Raw genomic sequence first — 13,827 nt, forward strand, 5'->3', positions numbered from 1 at the left:
TGTCTGAAAAGAACGGATAAGGTCTTACTGTTTCAAAAAAAACTGCAATATTTGATTTTGGAACTCACTCATGAAAATGTCTAAAACTTTACACAAATTCAGATGCAATTTCACTGCCTGAAAATCATGTCTTAGTGATTCAAAATCAGTAAAACAACTTTAAAACTGTGTTTCATCTTAGAATTTCAAATCAAGTGTCTTTTTTTCAGTGTACCCTACACATAAGTATGCTAACTTGCACAGTCATCATTGCATTGCTGCCTGTCAGTGTAGTAATGCCAATATACACTGGCATATTTAAATGGATCATATCTTTTTAACTTGCATACAATAATGTACCAAATGAGTGACTTCCATAGCAACCCATGTGGGGCATAGCATAAAATAACATTCGAATGAAGTATAATTTTTTCTTATGCTCTAAACAATGTAATGACATGAAAATATATTTTTCCCCCCAATCTCTTTCCGGGTCTCAGGAGGATAAAGCTACATAATTTACATATCTAGAGTGAATACTTTTCACCGTTTTTTTTTTCCTTCTTTTTTTTCCTTTATTTTTTACTATACACATTTTAATATATTATTAAAACGGTCAAATATATAAGGGCCTTTCTTGCTGCTTTGATTATATTTTTTATTCAAAAATTATTATTTATTTTTTTGAGTGTGCTTAATTGTCATTAAATTTAAATGAATGTTAAAAAGCTTAATGGCTTTTAGTGGCTCAATTATACTTAAACTGGGAAAACTGGTTGACAAATTATATAACTGTCGAAACGGCCAAGCCCATGTTGTTCAAGGAATAGTTTCGAGGAAAACACACAAAGACGCGCTATTTGCGAACTCATTAAACTCGTTAAGGCAACTTCCTCGAAGGAATTTCTGCAGACATGCAACATCGACAAAATCATATTTCCCACCCATTTCCCGGTTGATGATGACTGTAGAGGGCGGGTCACGAACAGGACAGGTGAAAAATATAGCGCTCATCAGCGAGGAGTGTTCATTCATTTATGCAGCACTAGAGAGAGAAGATGAGTAACTGGATTATCAATCACGGGCTCAGCGCCTTCATCTTGGTAAGATATATATTATTGCAATCTATTTGCGTTCATTCAAATAGCTCATACAGTTCGCTATAAAACTTGAGTTAAAATAAGTCATATTTGTCCATTTTTCCTATATTGATGTGTCTCTGTACTTGTAGGTGGTGTGGATGGGCATCAACATCTTTCTGTTTGTCTACTATTACTTATTCTATGACCAGGGACCACAATTTGAGTACACTCGTGAACTTTTAGGGGTAAGTTATTAAATAAAAATCATGTAAGCATTTTGCAAAGCATCGTCTTAGAAAAAAAGAGGACACTAAGGAAAGGAGCTGTTTTATATTATGACACCAAGAGTTAGTATGTAGTAAAAAGAGAGATAAGCAGAGTAAATATAGTGAAAGTGAATGTGATCCTGTGTCTTTCAGTCTGCATTACCTTGGGCCAGAGCTCCAGCCGCTGTACTCAACTTCAACTGCATGCTGATCCTGTTGCCAGTGTGTCGAAACCTGCTGTCTCTGCTCCGCGGCTCCTTTATAGTGAGTTGATGCACACTTACACCTCTGTGTCTGGGAGAGTATAATGTAAACCTTTGTATATATTTACTTTCCTGTCCATGTTTCAGTGCTGTGGCCGCACAATGAGGAAACAGCTGGACAAAAATCTGACTTTCCACAAGTTGGTTGCTTACATGATTGCCCTTATGACAGGTAAACAACATGTTTTTGGAAAACTGAACAGGAAATAGTTGAGCATATCAAAGTAGGTCGGGTTTACACTTGATGATACAGTAAAATTTACAGGAAAGGGCTCATATCTCTGATAGCTATTGAGGACATTCACACTTGAATGCCGTGATGCAATGGGAAACTTAAGCAAACTTACTCATTCACTGTTTGAGCTTTGGGTGGAGTATTTTATCTCTGATAACCCTAGCCTTGCAATTACTGTTATTCCTCTTGGGCAAATCTGGATAAACATTGACCAAGTTTTGATTTGGTAAGAACCAGTAAGCATAATTCTAAAAGAAAAAGCTAAAAAAGAAATGGGTTGGAGCAAGAGTCTTCAACCTGAAGGTACTCAAGGGCGTCTGCACGAATATATAAATCATACAAAACTGAAATTTTCTGATTTATGATTTGCTAAGCAGAGCTATAGAACATATCTGCAAGTAAACCATCATTAGAATTGTTGTAAGTTGTAAGTGTTGTTACATAAATCTGATTTTGACCAAATTAAATCTTTCTGTTATGCAGCGGTTCACACTGTCGCTCATTTGCTTAATGCGGAGTGGTACACAAACAGTTTCCAAGGTCTATATGGGCCTCTCGCCAGTAAACTGTCCATGCTTGATGACTCCGTTGAATTAAACACCACTTACCTAAATCCCGTTCGCTCCAATTCTACGGTGAGTCACTGAACTTTTCATGTTTTTTATTTTCACATTTTCCTATGATTTTGATTGTAAGTGCACCCTACAATTCAAAAGTTTGGGATCAGCGAGTGTTGCTACATTAAATTAATACTTTTATTCTGCAAGGTTCTATTAACTTGATCAAAACGCGTATTAATTTTTACAAAAGATTTGTATTCCAGATAAATACTGTTCTTTTGAACCTTCTATTCTTCAAAGAATCCTGTAAACAGTATTGTGTTTCTACAAAAATATTAAGCAGTTAAAACCATTTTCAGCTGTTAATTAGTATATTAGAATGATTTCTGAAGGATCATGTGACATTGAAGACTGGAGTAAATTCAGCTTTGCATCACAGGAATAAATGACTTTTTCTTATATTAAAACAAAGCATTTTTTTGTAGAAATATTTCACATTATTACTATTTTTACAGAATTCATAAAAAAAAAAAAAAAAAAAAGCTTCCCTGGCTAGCATAAAATCTTGCCACCAACTTTGAGTGTTGGTTTACAGTTGAGCTTCATACTGTATTACTTATGTGTTATGATAAGCCTGCTATAATCATGTTTCCTTGTACTCCAGACTCCGACTCTTCTCGTATTCACCACTATTGCGGGTCTCACAGGAGTCGTCATAACTCTTGCCCTCATCCTCATGATCACTTCATCAATGGAAGTTATTCGCAGAAGCTATTTTGAGGTCTTTTGGTACACGCATCATCTTTTCATCATTTTCTTTGCTGGCTTAGTTTTCCATGGTGCAGGGTAAGATCTGTTAACTGGGTGAGCCCAATAAAAAAAACTGATTTGTAGTAAATTATTAAGAGTAATTAAAACGTGGGTTTTGTTTCCGTCCAGACGTATTGTGCGAAGTCAGCAAGTGACCGATCCACCTCACAATAATTCCTTCTGCGAAGATCAGCCAGAGAGCTGGGGAAACCTTACTGGATGTCCAATTCCGCAGTTTGCAGGAGGGTTTCCTCAGGTAAAAGTTGTCACATTTACAGTTGCACACTAGATTTAATTGAGTGTTTACTGATTTCAATTGGCTGAATTCTCTGTTGCAGACCTGGAGGTGGGTAATTGGACCCATGATAATTTATCTATGTGAGCGGCTACTTCGTTTTATTCGCTACATGCAGCCTGTCAGTTATAGGAAGGTGAGTCTTCATGGACTACATTGCTCATCTGAACCCCAGTACAGTTGTTCTGTAGTGACAAACTGTTTCCATTCTTGCATTTTAGATTGTAATCCGCCCATCCAAGGTGTTGGAACTACAGCTGGTGAAGCCTGGATTCAAGATGGCAGTCGGTCAGTATGTGTTCCTCAATTGTCCAGCCATCTCTCAGCTTGAGTGGCATCCGTTTACCATGACATCAGCCCCGGAAGAGGACTTCTTTAGTGTACACATCCGCTCAGTCGGAGACTGGACTGAAAATCTCATCAAGATGGTCGAAAACCTACCAGAGGGTGGTCAAGGGCCCAAGTATGTACTTTTTGCCATTTTACTTATTCTCTAAAAACAAAGGTTCCAAAAGGAGTTTTTCCAGAGTTGTTTCATAGAGCTATAAAACTATTGGGGTTTCCAAAGAACCTTCCAGTGAAATTAAGGTTCTATATTTGGCACTTAAAGTTCTTTGGGAACCCAACATTTTTATTTTATGGCATTGCTGCAAAAATAGTAATAGTCTTTAAAATATGGAAAATTACACAGAAGAGCGGTAATATATCATGAAAAAATATATATATTTTTTTGTTTCAGGATGGCGGTGGATGGCCCCTTTGGAACCGCGAGTGAGGATGTATTTGATTACGAGGTCAGCATGTTGGTGGGTGCTGGAATTGGAGTGACCCCATTTGCCTCTATCCTGAAGTCCATCTGGTACAAGTTTAAAGACTCTGATCCCAAACTACGGACAAAGAGGGTAAGATCATGTTGGACAAAAACAAGGAAGTTAGGTGCAAAGGTCAAGCACAATCACTTTTGTTGTAGTTACTTTGATATTACAAAGGTTGCCTTCATGTTCTAAATAACAAAGTTCAGGATTCCTTGAAACTCAAGTTTCTGATTTTTGTGTTTAGATTTACTTCTACTGGCTGTGTAGAGAGACATACGCCTTTGAGTGGTTTGCAGATCTCCTACAGGTCCTTGAGAGAGAAATGGAGGAACGAGGAATGAGGGACTTTCTCACATATAAACTCTACCTCACTGGATGGGACCAGAGTCATGTACGTGCAACAAGCCCTCTGTGATATGAAAATCAGGTTGACCCAATCTGAAATTTGAGGAATGCGTTAATCACCAAACCTCTAATCTTGCGTTTACAGGTAAACCATGCAATGGTGCATTTCGATAAAGATACAGATATCATCACTGGTCTAAAACAAAAGACTAGTTATGGCCGACCAAACTGGGATAAGGAATTTGAACAAGTTAAGCAAGAGAACCCATCGTAAGTTTCAAAAACTTTTCATGATGTTATCGATTCCCACATGTGACACTCAAAATCAGCCCAAGACTAAACTTTAAATATGCACAGGTCTGTGGTTGGAACTTTCTTGTGCGGCCCACAAGCCTTAGCGAAGGACTTGGAGAAGAAATGTGTGAAATACTCGGACGTGGATCCACGGAAAACCAAGTTTTACTTCAACAAAGAGAACTTCTGAGGAAAATTTTCACAGGAAACCTAATTATCTTGAAGGGTCTGTGCACTAGGGATTGTGCACTTCAGCGGTATCATGTTTTGCCATTCCTCAAACGTTTCGACAGTGAGAAAAAAAGACAACCTTCTTCCTGGAAAGTGAACGAATTGCTGGAAGTCGGTATCAAAAGTCCACTTATTGTATTTTTTGGGCTTTCCAAGTTCCTTGTTAGAAATGAATCACCAAGAATCAAGGAAATCAGACATACACAAGAACGTATTGTATTTTTATAAGTGCTTCCTTATGTAAACAACTGCACGACTCTAAAATTAGCATGGCAAGGAGTTACTGAAATAGATTTCAGAATTTATTTATTTTAAAAGGAAAAGATATTCTTTAAAAGACACATATTATCTGATCTAACGTGTCACATATGGTTAGTCATGGTTTTGTAACCTTTAAACAATCAAACCAACTTTATAATCCAAGATATAAATTGTTAATACTGTACATTATATATCATGTCTTTACTAAACTGTATTTATAAATAAATTATGAAGGCAGGAATTAATTTCTGCATTGAAAACATTTGCAGTTGTTTATTTCAAAACCCAATCGTTTATTTTTTTCATGAGCATTAAATTGTGAACTACTACTATTCATATACAACTGATCTCACTTGAAAAAAAAAAAAAAATACCACTATAAAACAAAAACAACGACAAATTTACAGATGTGGATGTTCTGCAGACAGATACAAAAGTAGCCAGAGGATAGTTGTCTGATCAGAGAGGTGTATGTTCCTGCAATAAGAGTCAGATTTTCAGACTTAAATGAACCCAAATGAATTGCTGTTACTTAAGAAAGCCCATGTTCTGCTTTGTCACAGACCCTTTAATTACCATAATAGGCTTGTTTTAGGATGGTTGCAAAGAAAATAACTCACTTCACATGTTAAGTCTTCAGGGTGCACCTGCTGTCTTCTGAATCTGCTCCTTCAGTATCAGGATACTCTGTCTCTGTTCTGGTGGCAGCATGGCGATCTGTTCTGGGGTCAGCTGCAGGACCTGCATTATCAAGGCAGCCTGGGAATGTGGAAACACAGCATATAGATCATTATCTGAGACAGACGTAATGTTGCATCACGAAAGATTCAAAATGAAGCGTGATAAACCCGTCAACATTTTAATCAACATGTCAACAAGTTAACTAGTAATTCTGGAAAATCTGGTCACTGAACCGAACTGAGCAATGCAAATCTGAAATGTCTTTTAACAATATATGGTTACAATGACTTTTTAGTAAACGTTGAGACGTAATGTTTCAGTGAAAACAAAGGATGACGCGTCATCCAAAAGTGTGTAGGGAAAAGACGACACTCACTTTCTCGTGGTCTTGTGATGACGCATCTGATGTAGGACCCTGTTAAAAGACAATTGGGATTAAAAGAAGTAAACATTTCAATTAAATACTGCAAGCTACATAGTGTTTTCTGACATAGGGCTGTTTAAACGTGGCTGCTAGAGGGGGCCATGGAAAATTGGGAGAAATGTTCTCTTATATTATCTTAGTGTCCTAAAGACAAAGTAAATAAAAAGCTTATAACTGAAAATAGATAGCTGCCTTCATATTTGTATTTCAGAAATGGGTTCAATTTACAACGGGATGATCAAATCTGGGAGTCCTAGACATTAAAACGTTTGCAAAGCCAAAAAAACAAAATGACAGGGGTCTGGGAATCTTACTGGTCTCGCTGCTGGAGGTGCACTTTGTCCCATGCCGTGGGGAGGGGGACCCTGCATTCCACCAGCCACAGGAACCCTCTGGCCAGATATCGGAACCCGAGCATCAACAGCTCTTGGATCACGACCTCGAGGAAGATAAATGTTTGAAATCTTAGTATTACTTCAGAAAAAGAGTTAAACCAGTATTGGACCCTTTTCACATTTCGGAGTTTCTCAGACGTCATCGTAGTTGCATAAAACTTCTATTGCAGTGAACAGGAGGCTACTTTTTGAAAAAGGAAAAAAAAATAAAAAAAATAAAAGGAGTGTTGCAGGATTTATGATTCAACTGACACTGAAACACATTATCACAGTCTGTGAAAGGGTCCATACAGACATCCAAGCCAAATGAACAAATAAAGTGAAACCACGTTTTTAACTACCTCTTGCCTCCATGGGTGGACCACGCTGCTCCATCATAGGACCTCTAGGTTCTCCCATCATGGGTCCTCCTCTCATGTCATGAGGGCCACGCATGTCTGGGGGCGCCATATGCATGGGCGGCCCCTGATGCTGTGGAGGGCCTCCGATGTAACCATGCCTGTAAGTGAACAACAACAGAAATAAAAAGCTTTTGTTCTGAACTAAAAACAAGAAACAAATCAATGGTGATGTACAATACCGTTCAAACGTTTGGACTCCGTAAGACATTTTTTCTTTCATTCAGCAAGGATGAATTAAATTCATCAAAATTCACACTAAAACATGTATAATGCTACAAAAGATTTCTATTTCAAATAAATACTGTACAATATATTTTATCAAAGAATCCTAAAAATAAAATGTATAAATTTCCTCAAAAATATTTAAGCAGAACAACTTTTTCAACATTGATAATAATAATAATAATAATAATAATAATAATAATAATAATAATATAGGCTTGGACACTAAATCATCATATTAAAATGATTAATGAAGGATTATGTGACAATGAAAACAGGAGTAATGGCTGCTGAAAATACGGTGTTGTCTTCACAGGAATAAATGACATTTTAAAATGTAAAATAATTACATAAAATTTTTATATTGTACCATTTCACAATATTACAGTTTCATTTTATCTTTAATGCAGAGTTGGTGACGAGACTACTTTCAAAAACATTTGAAAGAAATTACCAACCATTTAAAAATATATATATTTTGAACAGTAAAAATACATTTTGTCTAAAGTTTGACTTCTTTACAGGTTTAATCACAATTGCATAAAGGAAATGATTAGTCAATGTAAGCTTTCTGACAATACTAATGAGACCATTATGAATACTTTTCGATAAGCTGCTGTGATCATCTAAATGTCACTGCAACAAAGTTAGTATACATTACCCCGGCTCCATTTCTCCACTAACATTGACCAATGATCCACCTCGTGGGTCATTCGGACCATCGCCAAGCAAGCCTCTGGGTGGGATCCCTGGAGGGCCTTGAGGGGCTCCTCGCATTGGGGCACGTGGGTCTACTATTGGCACTGCGAAAAGAAAGAACATTTATATGAAATTATTTTGAAAAATGTGCACATATTGACACTTTGATAAGGTAAAAAAAAGAATTGGCTATAGAATCAAAATGATGAAAGAATCTAGTCCAAGTGAATAACACAAACATTTCAAAACTTGGACATGTCCTTTTAAGGAACATGAATAATGATGTTGTATTGTCAAGCATGTTTCGCAGGTATGACACCGTTACGATACACCAAGACCATTCCTGAAGTGTCAAGGAAATTAGACTAAAGGAAACAAAAAGGTTCCACTTCACGAACAAAAGGATATTGTTTCACCTGTCACAGTGACATTGATTAAAAAAAGAAAAGAAAAGAGGATTTCAACATCTTTACAAAGTGAAACTCATCAATACTCAGCTCTATTCTGCCCGAATGGCACATTCCATTAGGAAACAAGACTTCATTGTTCAGGTTTTGGAAATGTTACACGATAAAAGGTTAAAACTGTTTACAATGTGTTGTCTTCACTCCTCAAGCACTTTTGTTTCAGCGACACAATGCAGCAGAACACACCTTTATTCCAACACCATTCATGGCCATGTGATAATCAGCGATAAGGGCTGACAACTGTGCCTTTTAAAATATTTTTGACTTTAAAGTGTTTGAACAGTTTCACTCTTCTTCCTAAAAGTCTACATGGTATTTTGCACACGCTCTCTTTGACGAGGACTGAAGTTCCATGAACTGCTGTCAAATGGCTCAAGAGCGATGATTAAGGGTAGGAAGAGATAAGAAAGACACTACAAAAAGGGCATGTAGGGGCAAAACAATGAAAGGGTGAGACTACAGACAGGCCTGTTCTGAGCAGACCAGGGTTAAACCCATGATACCTTGAGACCGCTCGATAGCAGCCTGCCCAGCTGCTCCCACAGAAGGGTCCAGAAGGTTTCCTGGGGCAGCATTAAGTGAAGAGAACAGGAGAGAGAACTAAGACAGCGCATGGGAGCACTTACTGATATTACCCAGGGATGCTTGTACTGATGTTAATGGACATGGGTTAGAGGAGTGGTCAGTCTAGGTTTTTAACTGGCTAATGCAGATACAACGATCTAGGAATCAAAGTGTCCTAAATAACACAACTTACTAATATATAAAACTATATAGAAGTTATAAAAGTCCACAAGATTTTTGTACATTTTTGAAAAAGTCTCTTATGCTCACCAAAGCTCAAATCCATTTGATAAAAATTACAGTAAAAACAGTAATATTGTGAACTGCTTTCAGCACCCATTACTCCAGACTACGACATCACATGATTCTTCAAATAAAATTAAAATAGGCTGACTACGTGCTCAAATAATAGCCCTTATTACCACCGCAGTAGGAAACAGTGCTACTTAATAGTATATATATATATATATATATATATATATATATATATATATATATATATATATATATATATATATATATATATATATATATATATATATACTTGTGCTGTCAAATGATTAAATCGCATCCAAAATAGGTTTTTGTCTACATAACATATGGGAGTGTACGGTGTTTATTTATTATTTATATATAAAAAGACACACAAATATAGTATATATTTTGAAAATATTTACATGTATACATTTATATTCATAAAACATTTAGTACATACAAATATATTTAATATGTAAATATAGCATATTATTCTGAAATGTATACATGTGTATTTATATATACATAATAAATATACACAGTACATAAACATTATGTAAATAACTTATTTTGGATTGACAGCACTAATATATATATATTTTATTCAAGATTCTTCTACTTTCACTTTAACGCATTTTTGCTGAAGGTGTGTGTGATTTAAAGTTTCAATTTTATATATATATATATACACATACAAACTTTTTATCAGTAGTTTCACAAAAGTGAAAACAAAAATTGTCGTTTATATAGAACTATATGCCATCTAAATTTTTATGGTTGAGTATCTTGGCACAACAATACTGACAAAACCAAATCTTTGGGAAATTGCAAAAAAAAAAAAAAAAAAAACACCTCGAGATGTGAATGAAAATGAAACCACAAGATAAAAGCCTATGTTAGCACAGTAGACTTGTTGGCCAATACTGCTCACTTGTGGACAGAAATCATATGGTGATCTCACAATAATACTACATCTAAATACTGATACTAAATGCTTGTAATGAGAAACAAATGTATATTATAAAATACAAACAACAGTCACAGCAATATCAAGTGGATAATCATATACAAAGAATTCTGAAGGCCTAAAATGAATACCTGGTCCTCTATCCATGGGCACAGGGCCTCCTGGAGGGATCCCTATCTGAGGTTGCATCCCAGCTGTAAAAGGAGAGACCAAAGGTAAACCGCTATAACTATGCACACACGTATGTAAGCACCAAAGTAATCCTAGGAAAACCAAGATTACCAGCTGGTCCCATGGGTCCCTGTCCTGCCATCGGCCCAGGTACTCCGCCTCCCATCTGTGGAGGCTGCATCATCTGAGGGGCTCCATTCACATGCATGCCCTGCTGTGAGTCAGAACATCAACAGAAGATTATTTGTTAGCAACATGAATGAGGAGAACGGCTTGACTGTGCAGGAACCCATCTGAGACACAAGACACAGTATGTGAAAGATTGTCAATGTAATAAAAGCACAAAAGGCTAAACCCTCCTACCAATCAATTTTTATTTCTAAAGAAATTAATACTCATTTGTAATGATGCATTGAAGTGATTAAAGAGATAGTTAAAGGGATAGTGAATGAAAATGAAAATTATGTCATCATTACTCACCGTCATGTCATTCCAAATCTGTATGAGTTGCTTTCATTTTCATTTCACAAGCAACTCATACAGGTCTGGAATGACATGAGGGTGATGCTGAAAATTCACATGAATAAATTACATCTTAAATATTAAAACAAAAATTTCTAAATTTAATAATATTTTACATTAGTGTTTTACTGTATTTTTCATCAAATAAATGAAAGCTTGGTTAGAATACGAGACTTCTTTCAAAAAACCGGAAAGCTTTAGAACAGTTGTGTATTAAAACAAACAAGTATTACTATTTAATGCACCTCATGCTACAAGCGTTCAGGATAAAAGCTGTAATACTGACCATTGGCTGAGGCTGAGAGACAGGCACATTGGGCTGAGGGAGGTTCTGGTTAGGTACTGGTACCGCTCCGGGTTGAGCACTTGGGTTTATGGGCTGAACCACAGCTGGACGGTGGAGCATTTTCTGAGAATAACAGTTGATTTTTCTCTTGATCTTTATATGGCTTAAAATGCCACACATCCAGAAATGGATAAAAACTACGGTCAGAATCCTTGTTATTTTCAAAAATGCTTAAGGAAGTTAATAGGATGCTCTCAGTGTTTTCCACTCATGTACCAAGACTTTTTTTGCATGATCTTACCAGAGCGATTTCAGGGTCCACAATCCTCATGACCACCTGAGCCTGCAGCAGGGCATAAGCGAGCTGAGGGTTCTGCAGGAGCATGTTCCTGGCCTCCTGGGGACTGTTCTGCACACATAGCTGTACAAACAAGAACAGGACGATAAATCTAACAACCACATTTTTAAGATTTGTAAGGCTTCGAATAAACAATTAATGATACTTTTTGCAAAAATATTTTGCATTCGAAAGTGGAAGCACTTCAAAAATCTTCTGCATTTACAACAGCACTATAAACTGCTGTACGAGTGTTGCAGCAGCTGGTTGGCAGCAGTAATGACAGACTTTTTTTTTTAAGACAGGGAAAATGTTGGTACAGTAAAGCAATGATTCAAATATCAAAGCATGTACTCAACTGACTTTTGAAAATTTTCAAATCTAATTATTGGAAACAATAAAATTACTAGCAATTAAAGGAATAAACTGCCCAAAAATAGAAATTCTGTCACCATTTACTCTCCTTCACGTCATTTCACATTGGTATCACTTTTGTTTATCTTCTAAATAAATATATTTTTACCAAAATCAGAGAGATTTCTGTGGCACTGATGAAAGTCCACAACTTGCAAAAGTTAAAAAAGACATCAAATTAAAAACATCGCATTTTTAATGAAAACATATAAGCATTAACCTACACAGATACAAACGGTTTGTCTTCTACAAATGTGTTTTGCAACTTCAAAGTTTTGAATTAATGGACAGTCAATAGAGGAATACAACAGTTTCCTTAGGTTTCATGGAAAAAATATAAGCATTTCAAAACTGAACAAAAGTATAACAAATCTGGAACAAGGTGACGGTAGGTAAAGCATTATTATTATTTTGGTGAACTAATACTTTTAAGTAACTTGCTTAAGTTTAAAACTTCAGTCTTCAATTTAAAGGCCACTTTCCTACACTCACCTTCATCTGTTTCATTAGCTCAAACATCTGCTCTGGAGGCAGACTGGCTACTGCCCTGCTAATGGACTCTGGGGCTTCTTCTGGTAAGCAGCTGTCTCCGTAAGGGGACTCAATAACTGGAGCTCCAGTCCCCAAACCTGCGGAAACAAGCATGCAGGTCAAACAAAATGGCCATTTTTAGTGTGCAAAATTTAAAAATCATAAATTAAAACCACCTTAGTATAGAATATTACACTTTAAAACTCAAACTTACTTTTGAGCTCCTCTTTATTTTTCTCACTAGCCGCATTATCGACGCGGAGGGCTCTGCCACTGAACTCTCTGCCATTCAGGTTACGCATGGCACTGAGCGCTGTCTCCTGATCCTGGTACTCACAAAAGCCATATCCCTTTGGCTTACCCGTTTCTCTATCATACACCAACCTGCAAGAAGTTATTTATTTTTCATTATAAACACCAGGTTTCCTCTAAAGTGACCAAAGCATGCCATTTCAAGCATTATTGCGCATACCTAAAACTGACGACAAGTCCAACCTCTGAGAAGATGTCTTTCAGCTGCTCCTCTGTGGCCTCATATGGGATGTTTCCCACTGTTACCAAAACACAAACAATAAGGGACCATGTTGAAAATTGGTTTACTGTAGCAGCTTTTGTTTTGAAGCTCAACACGTTGTTTTATTGGTGATATGCTACTTCTTATCACTTAACGTTACAACCATAGACTGTATAAACACAGCTGACAACACTGCATCAGTCCAAACATATCTGCAGTAGTTTTCACCTTTGTAATCGTGAATACGTGAGCATGTGTGTAAAATGTGCAAATAATACGATTTCTAGAAAAGTCTAGCAAATATATACTGTAAAATAAGGTGTTACGTAATTTAATCTTATTCCAGAGTTTTAGTTGCCACTAACTGTAGGTGAGTGAGGTTTAGCTTAGCAGCTAATGAAACTTATGAATAGTAAACGTAAGAAACAAACTAACCCAGTCTCTTCATACATACCGAAAACCGAGCGTAACGAGCGGTCCACGGCCGGGTCTCTGGCAGCTGCAGCTGCCGCGGCAATTGCTAAATTCGCCATAATTCAGT

The 13,827-nt window shown here is 36.6% G+C and overlaps 2 protein-coding genes across 2 annotated transcripts; one reads left to right on the top strand and one right to left on the bottom strand.

Moving 5' to 3' along the window:
- Window positions 1-718: 718 nt before the first annotated feature.
- Window positions 719-5,810, top strand: LOC113113822 (cytochrome b-245 heavy chain-like). The gene is made up of 13 exons (XM_026280314.1): window positions 719-1,082; window positions 1,211-1,306; window positions 1,481-1,591; window positions 1,678-1,762; window positions 2,309-2,460; window positions 3,050-3,231; window positions 3,325-3,451; window positions 3,534-3,626; window positions 3,712-3,953; window positions 4,230-4,392; window positions 4,550-4,696; window positions 4,796-4,920; window positions 5,008-5,810. Exons 1-13 carry the CDS (start codon window positions 1,038-1,040, stop codon window positions 5,132-5,134), a joined length of 1,695 nt encoding a protein of 564 aa, XP_026136099.1. The 5' UTR covers window positions 719-1,037; the 3' UTR covers window positions 5,135-5,810.
- On the bottom strand, window positions 5,678-13,819 carry LOC113113823 (cleavage stimulation factor subunit 2-like). The gene is made up of 14 exons (XM_026280315.1): window positions 13,741-13,819; window positions 13,245-13,323; window positions 12,987-13,156; window positions 12,734-12,870; window positions 11,792-11,911; window positions 11,491-11,613; window positions 10,794-10,896; window positions 10,643-10,705; window positions 8,221-8,362; window positions 7,278-7,435; window positions 6,856-6,980; window positions 6,494-6,532; window positions 6,057-6,195; window positions 5,678-5,913 (listed from the first exon to the last, which is right to left on the bottom strand). The coding sequence occupies exons 1-13, from the start codon at window positions 13,817-13,819 to the stop codon at window positions 6,073-6,075; spliced, it is 1,461 nt and encodes a 486-aa protein (XP_026136100.1). The 3' UTR covers window positions 5,678-5,913; window positions 6,057-6,072.
- Between the last annotated feature and the right edge of the window lie 8 nt (window positions 13,820-13,827).

This window comes from Carassius auratus, chromosome 14, assembly GCF_003368295.1.
Source record: "Carassius auratus strain Wakin chromosome 14, ASM336829v1, whole genome shotgun sequence".
Lineage (NCBI taxonomy): Eukaryota > Metazoa > Chordata > Actinopteri > Cypriniformes > Cyprinidae > Carassius > Carassius auratus.